This window comes from Hippoglossus hippoglossus, chromosome 17 (genome assembly GCF_009819705.1).
Source record: "Hippoglossus hippoglossus isolate fHipHip1 chromosome 17, fHipHip1.pri, whole genome shotgun sequence".
NCBI classification, from domain to species: domain Eukaryota; kingdom Metazoa; phylum Chordata; class Actinopteri; order Pleuronectiformes; family Pleuronectidae; genus Hippoglossus; species Hippoglossus hippoglossus.
In genome coordinates, this window is record NC_047167.1 from 20,450,924 (window position 1) to 20,470,214 (window position 19,291).

General features: G+C 45.2%; 1 protein-coding gene across 4 annotated transcripts; it reads left to right on the forward strand.

Moving 5' to 3' along the window:
* The first annotated feature begins 12 nt into the window (after positions 1–12).
* Positions 13–17,608, forward strand: zzz3 (zinc finger, ZZ-type containing 3). Of its 4 annotated transcripts, none has more exons than XM_034612490.1 (12): positions 13–275; positions 6,343–8,134; positions 10,848–10,986; positions 11,731–11,878; positions 12,011–12,123; positions 12,841–12,912; positions 13,297–13,398; positions 13,943–14,038; positions 14,322–14,471; positions 15,608–15,742; positions 15,974–16,074; positions 17,138–17,608. In XM_034612490.1, the coding sequence occupies exons 2-12, from the start codon at positions 6,408–6,410 to the stop codon at positions 17,280–17,282; spliced, it is 2,928 nt and encodes a 975-aa protein (XP_034468381.1). In that variant the 5' UTR covers positions 13–275; positions 6,343–6,407; the 3' UTR covers positions 17,283–17,608. The 4 variants fall into 4 exon arrangements, with proteins under 4 accessions (XP_034468381.1, XP_034468383.1, XP_034468382.1 ...); XM_034612492.1 differs by lacking the exon at positions 13–275 and adding an exon at positions 335–735; XM_034612491.1 differs by lacking the exon at positions 13–275 and adding an exon at positions 748–951 and having other exon boundaries at positions 6,341–8,134.
* Positions 17,609–19,291: the final 1,683 nt, after the last annotated feature.

Here is a 19,291-nt window from a genome sequence, read left to right on the forward strand (position 1 = left end):
CCTTTTGCATTTAGTGCTACTTCAGTGAGAAGCAGGTAAATGAGGAGAGGACGAGTCCATCATGATGTGTGCGGTTGTTTATAAAGGACCGGGCTCCGGTCGGCGGCGGTGACCGGGGGGAGCGTGACTCCTCTGACAGGTGGAAATGTTCAGTGTTGTGTTGCGTGTGGACGCGCGCGGCTCCATCGGCTCCATCGGCTCACACACACCCCGACGAGTTGCCTGGACTGAAAACATGGCTGCGACCGAACGTGCAGCAGATGTACGGAAGTGAGGTATGTGCAATTCTCGGGGCTACAAAAAAAAGCGATTTAGAAGTGCGCCCGCGAGCCTGTGGTCGCGGCGCAGCGAAGGGCAAAGCCCGGGTGTAACATCCCGGCGAAAATGTCCGCGACCGGCGTCCGGGGCGACACGCGAATACCTCGGCAAAGTTATGCGCGGAACAATCGGCTAGCTCGGCTAAACCTGCAGCGGCTAGCCGGAGCTGCTAACGGGTTACCAAGTGCTAATGCCACTACTCGGCTGCTAACCGCGCTACTTCGGGCAGGCGGAATGAAAACCTCGGCGAAACGTGACACCGGGGGCGGTTAACTCCATTTAGCTTTAACGCGGTGTTGATGGACTTCACGCCTGTGGACGCGGCGGAGCTAAGTTAGCATGTACCCGACGCTGGCGGCAGCGGCGGCAGCGGCGGAGGCTACTGCTCACATCGCCACGATTCTCCCTCCCTGCACGGTGCGGTTAACGGGGAAAAATTAGCCGCTGGTGACGTTAGCCAACTCGGCTAACTAGTCGTGCCAAACAAGCACCGGGCTCGGTTGTGTTGTGTGCGTGCACTTGTCCTGCGGCTGTGCGGGGATGATTTGTGCGGGTTAGACGAGGGGGTCTGCAGTTTGGCGTGCGGGACGCGTGAACGGTTTTTGCGTGTGTGGGTTCATCCCGCGGAGCTAAAAAGGTAAGAAGAGTTTGCGGGTGTTAGCTCGCTCGACATCAAGCTAGGTCGAGTAACGTTCGCTGCCTTGGGAAGTTGCTTCGTGCTAACGGTTAGCATGCTGGCTAGCTCCCGTGAACCACCTGTGTTGTTTTTTGCCCCGAACCGGAGTTTCTAACGGGGGGAACTTCGGAGTCCACCTGCCGCAGACCGGTGCTCGCTTCCCCGGCGGCACCGTTGTCTGGTCCCGGCGGTTTAACGGTCCCCTCGTGCCTGCCAACTTTTATCGGTGCTGGGCTGCTGGGTAGCTGGGATGCTGCTGCTGGTGGGGGGTGTTCGGGTGGTTCTCGTCGGTGTGTGTATCAATAACACCTCGTGGATTTCTTTTTATTGTATTGCCAGTAGGCCCCGCGGTAGTGTTGAACTACAGGTCAGCGGCAGAGGGACGGTAACACAGCGCTGACCCTGTTTGTTTATCTGCCTCTGAAACTCAGTTAGCTTAGCCGCTTTGCTAACACTAGCCTTCTACATGTTGTGTTTGTTTATGTGCAGCTGGAGTTTACAGCTTTGGAATCTCAGTGGAACCTCTGCTTTGTGTGTTTGTGTTCGTTTGTGTGTTTGTGTGTCTGTGTGTGTGAAGGCAACTGATCTGCACAGCCCTGGTCCGGTCGTGATCACTGCGATACAACCAGCACGTGTTTAACACAACTTCACATCCAAACGTGGTTTACAGAAGAACAGGAAGTGGTTTGATTTGAGAGTTAGTCACACATGTGTTGTGTTTAGGAAGCTGCACTGACTAATAACACATCCTGGCTTTTTATGGTTACGTTAAAGTAAACTAGCATGTGAGGCTGGGGTGGTTCGTTTCCAGCTCTGCCAGGATCACTGGCCACACAACTGGGATCAGCTTTAACCCCAATTTATGTAAAATAGAAAAATCAGCCCTTGTGGGGTTTTTACTGGGACCGTGTGTGCTGAGATGTTCCTCTTAAGAGAAGCAGTAGTTAAGTCTGACTTGTGTTTTATTCAATAGAAGCGTCCACAGTTTAACATTCTTCTGTAAAGAACACCCACTAAAACCAGACCTTTCTCCTCAGATCTGTAACTCAGGACTGTCCAAAGTCATTTACCCTCTAGCTGTAGAAACCAGCGATAACAAATCAAATGGTCTGATGCTTTGGTTCCAATCCCTTTTGGGCTTTGAACCCTGTAAAACAAAAGCTAAGTCTAGTTGCTATGACCTTAATGTTGACATGAATTACCACATTTTGTTCCTTTCAGACGCTTGACGAGTTGAACAGATCCAGTCTTTCACAAGAAGGAAGCAAAAAGTCAAAATACAACATGGTGTTGCATAAAATCATGTTTCCAGGGTGGGACCCACAGGCCTGGAGTCTGTTTTCACATTTCATAGTGTTCATTCTTAGGGGAAGGGATGTTATGGTATATTGTAAAGTTTTACCAAAAGTAAACTGAGGATCCTTTAAAAAAAAAAAAAGGGGGCGTGAATAGTTTTTATTTATCAATTAAGGTCATATAAAGTGCAGCAACCACAAAGAACAATATTTAATGTGTAGCACCACTTCTTCTCAGTGCGTTAACGCCCAGTTTTTCAAGGTACTGGGTTGTTCCAGGCCTCCTGGATAAGTTTCCACAGTTGTTCTGTGGATTTAGTTCTGTCTCTGTGTCTTCTGTCTCTTTGTGTAATCCCAGACTGACTCAATGATGTTGATCAGGCCTCTGTGGGGGCCAGGCCATCTGTCCTAGGACTCCTTGTGCTTCTTGTTGCTGAAGATAGATCTTCATGGCTCCGTCTCTCTAACTGTGGTTGTTGTTGAGCTGCAGGATGATTTGGGGATTGACTTTTAGTTCTTTTTTGACAAGAGCAGCAGCACAGTCCAGCATCGTTGCCGAGCACCAGGACATCCACAACCTCCAGATGCTAGACGTCATTTATTAATTATAGATCTTTAAACTGTTCTTGCTAGAACAGAAATAAGGTAAATGACGATCAACTATCTTCTTTATTCCAAGAAACATAGAAAAGTTTTACATGTATACACACATCTTTATACCTGATCTCACTAACTAATTACTAACTAAACTAACAGAATAATGTAATATTTCCACTCCTCTTAAAGACCGGTTTCAAAGTAAAATTAATTATTTATCTGGCCCCCCCCCCAAACAAATCAGATAGGTGAGTTCCCTGAAGGAATATAATTCCTCCTTAATAGGATTATTTAAGACATTCATGTTCCAAAAAGCTACTCTTAAAGTTATTAAACCCAAAACATTAGTATTTTAGTCTGTAAATGTCAGAATCATATATACGTATGGACTTTGACAGTAGCAAATACAATTTTCAGGAACATTAGGGTCTAATGCTGCCCGACCACCTTCCGCCTGTTCATATACTGGATCTACATTGTGGAAGAAAAAGAAGCTAAATCTCTTTTTCCTCTTGAGCCAAACAGTCGTTTAATCTCTCCGTGGTCATTTATGTTACTTTGTTCACACACTGGTATTAAAACGATCATCACGGGGCAGAAGAGATAATGACAGTTGGAATAAAGGTGCCTGTAAGGGCGCTGATTAGCAGTTGGAAGGTGTTGTATCGACGCCTTGATGCTATTGCGTGAGGACAAAGAATCCAAACACCATAAGTGCCTAAATCTTTTGTATTCTGAGGCCAGTTCAAAAACACGCTCCACAGCCAAGAGGTTTTTTGTTTTAAAATCAGCCCCATATATAAAAAAAAAAGTTATTGCACACCTACCTCATAATAGTGGACTGGACGCTGTTTTGGAAAATTGTATTTTGTGGGGAGAAAAACAGTTTGTCTGGGTGGAGGCCTGAAATGAAGAGGAAAGGCTGGTGTGTAATTTATTTTCAGTTTAATGTGGATGTAGTCAGAGGGAGTCACATTTGACAAGTAACCACAACATTCATTATATTGTTTCATGGACATAAAACATAGAAAATGTTCCTTCAGAATGAGACTTTGTTCCGACCACATGTTACTGGGACGACAACATGGGAGCACGTCTTTCATCCAGCTCATACTGCCGAACTGTAACCGTGAGCAAGTAGGGATTCGTTTTCCAGTTTTTGGAAGCAGGTCACAAGAGCCAGTGTAATTATGTTTGTCATGTCGAGTCTGAGGGTGAACGACCTGTCCCCTGCTCACCCCATTGTTTTCCTTTCTCTCTCTTATTATATGCACGGACAAATCACATTAACTTTCTCAGCTTGAGTCTGTCACGGGGGGGGTTGAGTAATACGTGCACGTGGTAGTGCTTGTTCCAGGTGACAATTACGTTATCTCCCGAAAGGAATATTATCAAAATGTATTTGTTGCCAGAGTCGCCTTTGGCCTGGATGTTGCTGCGTCAGCACCGTGTCGATCGGAGGAGATTGTCAAAGAGAAGCCAACAATGAGCTTTTAAGTCCGTTTCGACAGAGGTCACTCCAAAGATTGATGTACTAGAAATTAATGTAAATGAACACCGGGTCCATAATGCTAATTGATGCAGTGTTTTCCGTCTTCTGCTTCAGACGCCTGCAACTGTATCTCATCGTCATCCAGTGAGATCATCTCCCCCAGAAAGTCACTTTGGAATCACCTTTACTGTGTCACCTTTTTATTGTCCTCTGTTGTTTGAGTTATTAGTAGCAGCCGTGATCTAGACTAGAGGACAGTTCAGTGGAAAGATTCCTGTGTGTTGATTCGCTGTGTTCTCAGGTACAAGGGAATAATATATATTTACCAGGAGAGGATTTCTCTTTATCCACCTGCAGTAATTAAAAAAAAAAATACTTTAAATGTTTGTTTACATGCACACAGATAATTTACTAATTTGTGTATGCTTAGATTTAAGATAAATGTTTCTGTGGCATGGGTAGTTTATCCGTGTATGTGTTGTAGTTCTGTCTCAATGATACAGATATTTAGCACGCTGTTATTAATGTGGATCTGCGTCTACAGACACCATCAGTCTGTATTGATCACAGTACACTCTGCTTGTCTGTGGGAAGGACTGTGGACACTTAGTATCTCTGTCTGTAGTTTGTAAGATAATGTGGTGTTTAGAGCGTTGTTCTCTACGAGGCGACTTCACCTTATCTTTAATTATGAGGAAGTAATTCAGTGACTCAACATCTGTCGTAGATGCATTTCATTCATCATGGTCTTGAAAAGCAGCAATGTTAGTCACATTTGTCTCCACTACAGCCTGAATTCCAGTAAGATTATGATATAGTGAACAATTATTCGGGCATTGGTCTATTATTAGTAAGACAGATTATTTATTATAGAGCAAGAGCCAAGATTCACCGGTGTCTGGTTGCATTTGTAAGGTGCTTATTGTCCAGGTCACACTGTGAGTCAGGATTTCCGTTCCAAAGTAATGTTCTCACTAATGTAACACACTGAGTTTGTCGGGTGGATTTGTTGTACTTGATTGTTTCAGGAAGTTGATCGTCATGTTCTAAGCCTCCACGGTTGTCCACACTTAAAGCCTCTAAGCCTTGTGTAGGATTTTTGTTATAGAATTTTTTATTTTTTAATGTTCTAGTAAATTGTGGAAGGATGGCAGCGCGCTAGTCCTCGGGCGCACCTGTTACAGAGAGATAACCAGACTACGCTGGGATGATAAATGTACAGGTGCAGCGTTTTATCTCCGCTGAACTGAACGTAAGAATCACATCGTCGCTTCTCTGTCAAAACATCTGTCAGCCGGTAAAACTTATTTATTCTTTGTGTGACAGAATAACCATTCATCCCTGCAGGGAGGAAGTAAATACACCCTCACTTAAAATACAAAAAAATGATTCTCTATGATGACTTGTTTCCTTCTTTCTTTGTGATTCACCTTTTGTGAAATTCAGCAGCTTGTCTCCTTCAGGGCTTTTCTGTCCTTAAAATTCTCCCAGCGCTGTACACACCTTTCTCCGGAGTAACCATAACACACGCACACAGATTAGCCTCAAACCAGTGACATTTGTGAAGTGTCAAAAATCATTGGTCATTTCCGCGAGATGTGAGATCAGACGTTCACGTTTCCCCGTGTTGATCCCCCCCCACCACCCCCACCCGTTTTTCTTTGCACAGACTTGAGATAAGACATCTAGTTCTGTCAGTGGACAGAAGGTGTTGCTTAGCTACAATGAGGAGAAATCAATATCTCTTTGGTGTGAGCTGAGAAATGACCCAGGCACTATTTAACATAGGTGTTTTGATGAATGCCTTTGTTTGAAAAACCTCAAGGCTTTCACTTTGAGCTCGTCTGCCTTTTGAAACCCATCAAACCAATAACCACTGCAAAAGTAGTGCTTCAACTTAACCTTTAACACCTTATTATAATATCTTAATGAAGTGCATGTGTCTGTTTGTGTGTGTTTTGCAGGTGCCCACGTTCTGCTGCAGAGGAGAGAGCACCAGGATGAGGAGAGAGTAGGCCCCCGCCGTAGTATGGCCGCGTCCCGTTCCTCGCGTGTCACAAGGTCATCAGTTGGGCTCAATGGATTGGATGAGAACTTTTGTGGTCGAACCCTCAGGAACCGCAGCATCGCCCAGCCAGAGGAGACCTCGGTGTCTCCTCTACCCAGGGCCCGCTCGCCCAAGAAGAGGCAGGACGCCAAGCAGGAGTCGAAACAGGAGTCGAAGCAGGAAACTAGACAGGAGTCGAAACAGGACGCCAAGCAGGATTCGAAGCAGGACACCAAACAGGAGAGCAAGCAGGAGTCAAAGCAAGATGTTAAGCAGGAGTCAAAGCAGGACGCTAAACACGATACAAAGCAGGATACCAAGCAGAACACTCGGCACGATGGCCAGCAACAGGCCTCGTTGCAGGGAAAGGAAACTGACTCAAATGCTTCCCCAGCTGAGGTGGAGCAGTGGACCAGCTCCAGGAAGCGGGGCGTGTCCTGTTTAGAAAAAGACATTAGTCCTGAGAAGCCCGAGAACTGTGATAGAGGCAAAGGGGCGCGAGAGGCCTCTCCTCAAATCAAAAGGGCCAAGCGGTGCTCCCGCTCTGGAGAGTCTCAGGGACCCGAGGAGCAATCTGAGCCTCTGAAACCTGAAAGTCCAGTATCTGTACCGGAGCCTAACAAGGACAACAGTAGTGAAGATTTTCCCAGCCAAAACTCTGCTCACACCGCTCCGGCCTCACCGGTCCTCAGTAAAGAGGAAGGTGAGCTGATGGCTGTGAAGACAGAGGATGTTCATCTGGAGTGCGACGGGGTTTCCCAGCCCCTGAATACTCATAAAGCTTCTAATGGACTCGCAGAGAATACGGCAGAGGAACCTGGCACGCTCACTGAAGAGACTAGTTCAAGTCCCACCTCTGTCACCAGCTGCCCGTCGCTGCTCAACGGCAGCCAGGTGGGGGCTCCCTCATCCCCTGACCCTGCTGTGCCTTGTAGAAACTCTGACCCTGGGCAGATGGAGGTCTCTGGCTCAGGGGAATCGCCAGCCTCCTCTGCGCCGCCACTTGAGGCTGTTCCAGAGGATCCAATCTCTGAGTTGATAGTGGCCAAGCAGGAGGTGGAGGAGGTGGAGGTCGACGTGGTGGGCGAGACTTTGTGTCTGGCCCACGAGGAGCAGGTGACGGAGAGCGACACTAACGGCCGGCCACCAACACCAGTGCAGGAAGCTGCTGCCTCCACCTCCTACACCACACCCAACACGAACAATAGTCCAATCAACAACGGTAACTCAGGAGAAACAACACCCCCACTAGCAACAACCCCCTCCCCCACAGAGCCAGGGTGCAACCCCTCAATATCCAGCATGCCCCCCTCTTTCACGGAGCTCTATGAACACAGATACACCCTACGGACTTCACCCAGGAGAGCTGCTACTGGTGGCAAAGCAACCTCCTCCAAGGCCTGCTCTCCTCCTAGAGACAATGGTCCCTTGAGGGAAGAGGGGGAGGTGGAGGTGGGGCTGGAGGAGGTCTGCCCTATGGTGGAGGAACCTGCCCCCTCAGACTCTGTTGGCCCCTTTAAGGAGGAGCCAATGTCGGTGGATCCCGCGGACAGGGCAGGTGGCGAGGCCGGTGGTTCTATGGATCGTAAAGAGGCCGAGAGCAGCAGGGATCTCACACAGAGCCAGGCTGCGGAGGAGGAGGAGGAAGAGGAGGAGCCAGACGTGTATTATTTTGAGTCTGACCACCTGGCTCTTAAACACAATAAAGAGTATGTGGGAGCTCCCCGGGGATTTTGCTTTCTCCTCAGCTTTTGTCGCTGCAGCTCTCACACATGTTGTTCTCTGTGTTCTGTGATCATTGCGTTATTTCTGGTTTCTGGTTTTGAATGAAGCAGAAATGCTCTTTATTCTTTGTCGTCTTGGGTCAATGTTAAACACATTAGTTTGTCTTTTTGTGTCATAAACATTAGAGTATAACAGTTTTTCCATTTCTGCTTTTGAGCACTTTAAAATGTAGCCGTGTGTTTATGCCTGTTACTCACCTGCTTAATATTTGAGGGATTATATTCATGATGAACCTCTGAGATGATGCCTGGTTTGAAGATGTAACATCTTCCCGAGTCTTTTGATTAGCAGAACAATCTTTCTCTTCTTTTCTCTCTCTGTGTTAATTATGCAACGAGAGATGCAGCTGAAATAATTTTCCTTTCAATCAGGCGTTTATTGTTTCGTTTGTTTAAATGTCAGAAAAAAGTTTGTCCCGTATTCATGGTTATCTTGTTAGTGTCGAAATCTTAAATACAATCTGATTCCTCTCATATGCCAAAGAATACCATCAAATTCTCACATTGATGATGCTGTAGCCACAGAATACAACATTTTAAGACCTGATTAATTTATCATAAATTCTCTTTTGATTGATTTGGTTCAGTTTTCTGATGAAGGAAAAGGACTTAAGACCTAAAAACACATTTTTTTGGTCCTTTTACCTGTGAACACAAGTGTAAAGAAGTGTTTAATTATCCCAGTTATTTTCGGAGTGTCTTCTCAGGCATTATGGGAACATTGTCGGGCGTCTAAGTTTAGCTCCTGTCTCATTGTTTAGGTTTTTACATGTTTTCTCGCATTTAATTTCCACCTTCAGTCTGGTGCTGTAATTGTGTGAATTTGCTGCCAATTGTCAGATTTCCAAACCCTGAGGAGATTTGATGTTTAAAATCACGGCTCTGATTGCTTCTCTTCGCTTTTCTCAGAGAGTTGTTACAGGAGAAAAAAGGGGCTTCTCAGTGCTCGGCTGTTTTTTCTAGTTTTTCTGTTAAATGTGGTCTACGATGGGATGTTTATGTTCGCCGACAGGTCTCATGCTGCACTCAGGCGAGCCTTGCTTACCGCACTGTGGCAGGTCAGATGATTCATGATGCCTCTTTATTAGCCGGTAGACGGACGGCGCGCTTTAGGGGCCAGGAGACGTCATCTGCTCAGCTCCTTTTTGTCTTTGACACCAGTGTTGGTGAATGTCTCATGTTTGGAAAGTGACTTCAGAATTAGATTCCACTGCGCTCGTATTGCAATGTAATTCTATCCAGTTTCTGAGAAATGCCACGGGGTTTATTGTGCTGAGTAAGGGAAATTTCCGAAGGCTCGGATCAATACAGCAAGGAGTAATTTTTTAGGGAAGCATGAGTCGGCATTTTCGGGGTTGCTGAATATGGTGAATTGACTGACATGATTGATGGTCTGTGTACAGAAGGTCTTGTATTTTTACCTTTTATAATTGTCACATTTGACAAAGCATCCTTTACGTATATCAGGTAGAATATTTGAATTAAACATTATGTAATTCTTAGTTATCAGACATTGACTTGGCAAAAACATTGTCCCACCCGGCCTTTCATTTAACACCAGTGTTTGTCAGTGGACTTCAGGCCCAGTAGGTGGCAATGAAACACCAGACTTGTCCCTGGACACGCGTAGGGGGTGCAGGGTGTTGAGACGCTGAGCCGAGCCCTCCTCGTTTCCCTTAAAACCGACTCATACACAGATCATCTGTTGAGTTAAGGAATTTGTCCTGTTTGCTGCTTTCTCTTGCACAGATTTAACATTTTAATCTGAATCCCTCTGCAGTACAGGGGAGGTGAGGTCGTGTTTTTAATGTCACTGCGAAGGAGCCAGATTTACAGCTTCCACTGTAGCATAGGACAAAGTCAGCTGCTCCTCACACTCTGTAGAAACATGGTGTGTGAAACTAATGAAGGGATCTGAGGTGAGACACAGTTGACTCGTCGGCGTGTTTTTACCTGTTGGGTTTTCAAACCACCGGCTGCCGTTGAATAAATTGTCACCCGTGCATTGATTTTTCATTCATGTCCTGTTAAAAGAGATTGATCCTTTCTGCTCCACTGAGCACCTGCATTAGGTTAAAGCCGTGTGGGACGTAGTGACATTGCTGTCAATTCCTCCAGCTCTGCCTCTGAGTCAGTGCCACACTTAGTCACTGACAGCTCAGTTCACAGTCGTCCCGTTGCCCCAGAATGGGCGAGTGGAAAGGTCGGACTTCTTCTGCAGCGCTGCAGGCTCCTCGAGCGACGGCAAAACCCCAAGTGTTGGTCATGATGTAAAATCTGAGTGACGTGCATCGTTACAGACCAGTGTTGTGGTTGTATCTCACCATGTAAACGTATTGTTTACCGCTGTCGTCCATAGTGGACTGTATAATAGAAATAACTGTAGAGGTGTTAGTTTGAGAAGATATATATTTTATAGTCTTTTCCCAAGTTTTGTATCTCCAACACATTTTTGGCAAAGTAGAACGGAAGGATAGAAACACTCTCCCCGTCTTTATGTTCTCAGCACTGTGGTTGAATTATGCATCGTCTCAGACTGAAAGTTTTATACGCTGCAACATTCCAAGTGTCATGTTAAATAATGTAAGCAAGTCCACTCCTTCCTCTCCTTGTCTAAACTCACTTCCCTTCATGTCAGTTACCAGAGGCTGCTGCAGACCATCGGGGTTCTCGAGGCCCAGCGCACGCAGGCCATCCTGGACCTGGAGACGTTGGCGCGTCACCAGAGAGAAGCACTCGGCGATCCCATCAGCTTTGTGGAGCAGCTGCAGAAACAGGTAATGTTTACAATAAAAAAACCTGAATTAGTGGCAGGAAATATACATTACACACATGCATCAGAGCCTGACTGAGCTTTAGGACTCGTGCTGATACTGATTTTAGGGAATACAAATTCTGATATGGATAGATTAGGGGGTTGTATATCCAACTAATTTGGGGCAGCACTCTAGTTCTTGTTCTTGGCCTCAGAAATACCTTTTTTTTATTGGAACGTTGCTGGATTAAATATCTGGCAGCTTGTTAAATTCAGGTTGCAGACTGCTTTCCCTCCTCCACTGTTCTGCTTTTGTCCTGCACGTACACATCGACTGGTTTGTTCACACACGTTTTCTACCCTGAATCTTGGAAACTGCTTACTCAATGGGATATCAGGGCAAATCAGTTAATGAACTGGTGCAGTCGGATGAATGAGGCCAGTAAACCTGTCGGAACACCTGCTGCAGACGTTACATCAAGAACCTGCTTAGGAAGTGTTGAAACGTGACCGACCATCTTGAACCGAGATGCACGATCTGCTTGATTAATTAATATGTGCTGACATATTTGAGCAATGACTGGAGTCAAGTTCAAAGTTGCAGAGAAATCAAAACTTGCGCATACAGAAGAAAAATAGAAATGATAAAGGTTTGTCCCACAGTTTCTCAGTTTCTTTTCTGTTGTCACATTGTTGCAGTGAGAGTTCTGGAAGTTATGAGATCCTTTGTTAACGGGTCGTTTCTCCTGGTTCTTCTGATCCTCAGGTGAACTTGGGCTTGCCGTGTCCTCAGCGGGTCGTCCAGCTCCCCGACATCGCGTGGGAACAGTACACCTCAGGACTCGGTGACTTTGAGAGGGAGTTCTGCGACAAGAAGCGCAAAACCCGGCGGCTCAAGCTGATCTTTGACAAAGGCACATATACATTTAGAAATCACTTCATTCAAGAGAGATTCTTTGTCTTACTGTTACAGGGTGTACAATACAATAAGCACAAAACTATTTTTGTTTTCCTACAGCTTAATTCTGCTCGTTTCTGTCCTTCAGGTCTGCCTCTTCGACCAAAAAGTCCAGTAGAGCCCAAGAAAGAGGGCGAGTCCTCCACCATGTACTCGTCCCTGCCCACTAGTGACGCCCTAGAGAACGGAAGGCAAGCGCAGGTACAGCTCTGCCTGCTTAGTGAGACCCACTGGTGCTGCTGCTGCCATCATGGTGGCTCCCAGTATGTGATTAGTGTGGAGATGGTGTCTATGGTAACATTAGTGGTCCGCCTCTCCCACACCCCTTGATCATTGTCTTATTCTTGGCCTCTTTGTTGTGTCTCTTTTCACATTGAATGGGCTCTAAGGTTTCACTTCCCATCGGGATCAGACAATGTTAAGTGTTAGTACTTAACAAACAACTCGTTGATTGTTTCTCTTTAGACGTTTTCAGACATGACCTGCAAGTGAAATCCGGAGAATTGGCTACAGAGTTTTCCTGCAGTTTTCCTTTCACACATGCACAACACAGCGCGGGGGGGGGTTCTCTCGGACATTTGTGTTCACACATGCACCTCCTCTGGAGAAAAGTCAGTCCATGTTCATGTCTGAAAGCAGCTTTTCTCTCTCACTTTATATTGTACAAGCACATTTGCATTCTCGTGAACTTCCCCGTCTGAATCCGAACCAGATTTTGTTTATCAGTCAGGTTTTTTTTGCATCCTGCCAGTGACATGTCTCAAGTCACAGCTGACAGCTCAACTATCTCTGTCTCACTGACGGGCTCCGTGTGACAGGCAGTGCTTGTGCACAGATCTCTTCAAATGGTGTGTTTGCCTATTATTTTAGTTTAAAGTCAGTCTTTCAACTCTCCTGTCACTCATGTTTTCTTGACAGATGATCAGGGGGAGGATTTGTCAGCCGAACAAGTCTGACACATTTAACCAGCTGTGGACTGTGGAGGAGCAGGTTGGTACCGAGCGCGTACGATGTTTCACCATCTCTGATCTGATAGACGTCGTTTATCAGGGGAATCGTTTAGTGTTTCTACATATTCACCAAAAAGCACAGATTTGATCGGTGCAAAACAGAACAAACTATAAAACAAACATGTGGTGATCACTTGATGTCACTAGTATATTCATATTTTTATTTTCTATTTTAATATTTAAGGCCTATAATCAGTAGAACTCTCTTTTTCATAAAATAACAGCTAAATTTACACCTTTTTATTTATAAGCAGCCCACATGTATATTAATTTGTTCCACCCGCTGATTCATGGGCTGTTTTTGCATTTTCATTACATTTGTTCTTTAACAGTTTACACCTGGTGTTTTGTGTATTTTTTCTAGAAAAAACTGGAGCAGCTTCTCGTCAAGTTTCCTCCCGAGGAGGTGGAGTCCAGGAGGTGGCAGAAGATCGCTGACGAGCTGGGAAACCGAACAGCAAAACAGGTGAAGACAGAGTCTGATCCGTACTTTGTACCCACTTAATGCAAAATATTTTGTTTAGTTGCTTTTCTATAGATTATAAAACCTCATTATCTACTCTTTCATAATTTGGAAAGAATGTACTTCAGAGAGGCAACTAACCTCAAGGTGAACTACACCTGGAAAAACCTGACTGGGATCGTTGTGCGCTGCTGGCCTGTTTTTATGATCCTGTCATGACACTGAGAAATCTTTACAATGGCAACATCCTGTTCAGTTGCATGAGTGTAAAGTGTGTCAGTGCTTAAAGGCAAAGGCCATCCTGTATGATGACTGCTCCCCCCCCCCCCCGGTAGGTGTGTGTGTGTGTGTGTGTGTGTGTGTGTGTGTGTGTGTGTGTGTGTGTGTGTGTGTGTGTGTGTGTGTGTGTGTGTGTGTGTGTGTGTGTGTGTGTGTGTGTGTGTGTGTGTGTGTGTGTGTGTGTGTGTGTGTGACCTCAATTACTCAGAGCAGCTGTTCCTCCGTTGGAGATGATTAACGCAGCAATTTTCCTGTTGAAACATTCCAGGTGGCCAGTAGGGTTCAAAAGTACTTCATCAAACTGACAAAAGCTGGTATCCCCGTGCCTGGAAGAACACCCAACCTGTGCATGTACACTAAAAAGGTAACTTCAGCTCATTCACTAAACCCCTCGTCCGTATCGAGTGACTAATTCCAATAAAACAAAGAGTTGTTTTTATGTGTGTAAGGTGTCATGTGTCGATAACTCTTAGTCGGATGATTATTTTATATGTATTTTCACGTATTTGCATCATCCTGATACACTGTTTATAAATCTTTATTTATGATATTGATGTCACCCATATTCTCCTGCCCTATTATAGGACATACAAACACCATTTAAAATGACCTGCCTGCTTCTGTAACGTTACCGGTTTGTTCTGCAGGCGTCCAGTAAGAGACAGCACCACCTTAACAAGCACCTGTACCGGCCGTCCACCTTCCTCACCTCCTACGAGCCTCCGGTCTTCATGGACGAAGACGACGAGCGCTCGGCGTATTACGGAAGCGTGCAGGACCCCTCTGCTGATGACTCGGTTAGTCCTCAGTTACTGGAAGCCTCAAAGCTTTTGTGTCTTTATATCTTGCTGTGGGAGATTTCTTTGTAATTTATCTGATTCCCCTCGACTTTTTTGTTTCGCTGCTCATCGACCACACTGGTGCGTAGTGGCCTGTAGGAACATGGCTGGTTAAAGCTGCACGCCATGCCTCGTTTGTTACATGTGCTTTCCTATAACGGCCTTCATCATAACTCCACTTTATCACCTTTGGATGCAGTGGAGCATTTGGCCCCTGATATTTCTCGTCTGTTTTTTCTCACACCTATTAGGTCAGTGTGTGCCGTTAGAAAAAGCAGAATCCCAGCAGGGGGGCCTGGCTCCTTGTTCCATTTGAACTGCCCAACTCCTGACGCTTCGCCATTATCCAGGCGCTGACACTTTCTTTCTCCCCTTTTGATGGAGGTAACCTTTAAGGGAAACCAGGTTGCCGTGTCCTGCTGAGACCACAGGCTGCTGGCTCCACCGGCGCATTCACAAAACCTTTGACACCGCCGGTATGAAATCAAGTCACAAAGATGTTGCCAGCAGGGGCCGCGATTATTTCTCACTTCACCGGGTTGTCCTTTACTTGGGCCGTGTTTGCAGGTCGCACCTGAAGTTTCCTCAGGGCAAGTGCGTCAGCAGCTTAGCAGGACTTTCACGAAGCCGTTTCTTGTCTAGACGTCCTAGTGATGGTATTGTTGAAAACAAAATGCCTCTTTTCTCTTTTCCAAAGTGTTTTTCTGTCTCTGTGCGGAGCTGGAGGATCGTATAGACTAAAGATCGGTCTTTGTGAAGGACTTTTTTTTTTACTTGTGTACTTTCAGCAGAAAGACAATCTGCTCACCACAGAGACAAAACAACATTGCAGCTCAAACAGAAGAAAATCTGTGCTGATGTTCATGGATATGTTGTTTTTGTTCAACTAAAATTAGACAAATCAATAACATCAGCGAATTTGTGTACGGGATGTTGAACTTCTGCAGAATATCGTTATCAGACGGGATCGCTGGAGTCATGTAGAGATGTTTTGTCTCTGCCTTGATTCTTATCAGTCATGTCTCTTTCTTTCTTTCTGTGCGTGTGTGTGTGTGTGCATGTTTGTGTGCGTGTCTCATTTCCTGCTCTCCCAGGATGATGAGAGTGTTCCTGTGGAGTTGAGAAATTTGCCAGAGTACAAAGAGCTTTTGGAGCTGAAGCGACTGAAAAAACAGAAGCTCCAGGAGTTCCAGGAGGAGAAGGTCGGGGTGCGACACCTCGGCTTCAAGGTGAAGATCAGCACATTTCTTTACATCGTGGTGATGACATTCAAACCAGGCTTTCACATATACAGCACATTTTACTATAAATACCTGAGGGAAATAAAGGGTAATTGTATTCACTATTCCAGGTTCACATATGTTGTTATTTCACATTTCATGAAATGCTGTATTAAATATTTCTATGCAGTTCCGACATTGTGTCCTGAAGATGGTTTGTGTGTGTGTTGTTTTGTGCAGTGCGACGTCTGTGGCATGGAACCAATCCAGGGAGTGCGGTGGCACTGTCAGGACTGTCCGTCTGACAACGCAGTCGATTTCTGCTCCAGCTGCTCCGACTGGTGAGCTCCTCCACAGCTGGAACATCAGGGAGCCAGAAAATACAACGTGACCAGAAGTCTATTTGATATTATTAAGGAGTTAATCAGACAAAACTACGTAGTTACAGTACCGGGAAGATTTGTATTAAGAACTGAAACTCCAGTTGATTATCACTAGTTCAGTGTTTGTTCAAAGTGAGCTTGTTATCTCATGAGTCGTATATTATATTTATTCATCATAGAACCTAATGTCCTCATCACTGCCTGTAAATAATAACAATAGATTATTAAATTCAGGATTATTTTCACACAAATACTAGTTGAAAGTTCAACTAGATAAAACTGCTGCAAAATACAAAAGGTAATTTGTGTATATTTGAGATTTATTTATTTTTCATCTCTGAACTAATCTGCATTGAAGAAAACTAGCAAATGTACTGAGATGCATTAGGACTAAAGCATCAAGGAAAATGTATGAAATGATTTACAAACTAACGTCTGTATTTTTAGTTTATGACATTTTCTGAACCTTGCATGTCTATTAAAGGAAACAGAAAATATACAACAGCTGATTAACAACCTTAGATGACGCATTGGAGTTAAATCTTGTTGCCATGACAGCAGCCAAACATAAATGACTTGTTCTCCCACTTAATATTCCCATCACGCTTGTGTGGACATTAAACAGGAAACTAAATGATCCTGCTGTGGCCGTCTCTTAGAAAATAGCCTGGAATGTGTTTTTCACGTCAATATTTTTATCGTATATATTTCCAGCTCACTGTTCATCCAGAACACTTGAGTCCACATTGCTCTTCTTTGGCTCCTCAGTAACACAAACAGGAAGTTGAACGGATGAGCAGCTGGTGAGAAAAATCGAAGGAAGAAAGAGACAAACTGAGATTTCTCCATTTATTAGAAGCACAATGATCCCACATGAGCTTTGTGATCATTTTTTAAAAGGATATAGATTGAAAAATATGATCTGTAGCTATTGATTTTTGAATTACGCAGCCGAGTGGCAGTTTCCTCTGGTTCTTCTGTGACTGATGCTTCTTCCCCGTTCGTCCCTCTCATCCTCCAGCTTGTACAAGACGGAGACCCACAAGCCGAACCACCACCTGGAGCCGGTGTACCTGTCGGACACCTTTCTGGACAGGGACTACTGCCTGCCGCAGAGCACAGGCTACAACTACCTGGACCCCAACTACTTCCCAGCCAACAGATGACAGGGTCCCAGGCGCCCATAGCTCCAGGCTCTCTCCACATATCCCACAGGCCACTCTGTGCATGGCTCCATCCTCCAAGTCCAAGATAACCGCTTAACCCGCCGCCAGGCAGGAAGGCCAGCAGGCAGGCAAACAGCCGGGGGGGGGCCTCAGAGCAGACCGACGGTGCTGCTGGTGGGGGGGGGGCTGTTGGTAAACTGGCCTCCCTGACTCGAGCAAAAGGGGCGGCCATGTTGGTTCCTTAGAATACAGGGGGCCCCCGCTCCACCTCAGCCAGGTTAATCAACGGATCTGTGATTTGAAACGATGCACACTATTTTTAAAAACTAACAAACAGGAAAAAAAACAAAAAAACAAACAAACAGAAGACACACCGACATTCCCGAGCTCTGTGACTCCAGGAGGGCTGTCCGCTCCCCTCCCCCCGTCACCGTCCTCCAGTTTACCTCCCTGTGCTGCTTCGAAACTGGAGAACCGACGATCAGTCTGGCGAACGGAGACGTGCGGTCGACCAGTGTGTCATCGTGGACTGTGAAGTCATCAACTGAGATACACACAGACGGTTTAAATGTGTGTGTGCGTGCGTGCGTGGTCTCCGTGTTATGCAAGAGTGAAAAAATGTTTTAGGTAGGAATCCGTAGATTGAGTATTTATGAGTTGCAGCCTCCCCGGCGGGAGCAAGGGGGCGCTGCTGTGAGACGCTCGGGGGGGGGGGGGGGGGTCGAGGCTGCTGTGTTTTCCCGGCTGCAGATCGTTTGAAGTCGATCTGCAGACGACCTGTACGTGATCGTGGAGCCGTCACTACCACTGTCACACCACGTCGCTCTCTGACCCTCTCACCCTTTCACACACACACACACACACGTACACGGACACACACACTTTCATCTCTTGTTTCCTTTCCCCCTTCGCTCTCTCTCCACTAAATCATGTCTAACAAGGAAGCACTACAGCACGGAGAGCACGCGTTTCTGAAGGCAGGCGGACGAGAACGTACGAAATGATACACGATCATTTTTCTGTTTCCGTTTTCTTTTCTGCTCCCCCAGTGTATGCTGTTGTTGATTATGTTGAGTGTACAAGTATATGGTGAAAAGTAGCCAGTGCTAGTTGCTGTGTGCCATTTTTAAAGAAGAATCTTTTGTTTTGTTTATTTTGTTTTGTTTTTTTTGCAAGGGGGGGCCACACCTCCTCCCTTCTTGCGTGGCGCCATCGACCCACATTACCCCGACATTATCGATCCAGTCATCATGCCTCTAGATCTTTAATTTTTGCAGTTCACTTTAAAAAGGTCCATTTAAAAGATTGTATTTTTATTAATCTATTTAAAAAAAAAAGAATTGAGGTCTTGGTTGGTGCCTCCGCAGTGGAACAACCCACACAGTTTTATACACATAGATTTTGTTGTGCTTGAGTAGACACCATTTTGTATGGTTTTCGTCTCCTTCCCCCCCCCCCCTTTTGCCCCGCTTCAGTATCTGTGTATAACAGTCTGTTCTTATGTAAAAAAAATAATGTAAAAAAATGCTAGAGGAGAACCGTGGAAATAAAAGTATGTGAAAATAGTGTTTCTACATATGTGGTTCCTGTATCATTATTATTATTATTACTCTTAAGTTTAATTCATGTTTTTATAAGTCGACTGGATCAATGACTCAGTTCATTAAGTTGAAGAAGTTCTCTGCTTCCAGCTTCACACATCTTCACTTTGTATTATTTTAACCAGAATCTTTGGTTGTCAGATTGTCGATCGGACAAAACATTTAAATAAGTGACTTGGATCTGGTTATTTTTTTGTGTTTGCTGACATTTTAAGCAAAACGGAAGATAAACGAGAAAATAAAATTAATAATCAATATTTATAATCCTTTATTATTATGTCTGATCTCGTTCCCTTGAGTCTGTAAAACGTTATTTCCCAGAACGTCACCAGTGACCTGTCGTCAGCCGAGAGGCGAAATGAGTGACAGCTAATTTATCACCTCTTCTACCTGCTGAAAAAAGAATGG

What these genes read in the sequence shown, in the direction of transcription:
- zzz3 (XM_034612489.1), top strand. Translation starts at nt 6,142, where the DNA reads ATGACCCAGGCACTATTTAACATAG. An exon ending in TGGAGCAGCTGCAGAAACAG is followed by an intron (nt 10,987 to 11,730) that starts GTAATGTTTACA and finishes TCTGATCCTCAG; the next exon opens with GTGAACTTGGGCTTGCCGTG. An exon ending in GAAACCGAACAGCAAAACAG is followed by an intron (nt 13,399 to 13,942) that starts GTGAAGACAGAG and finishes GAAACATTCCAG; the next exon opens with GTGGCCAGTAGGGTTCAAAA.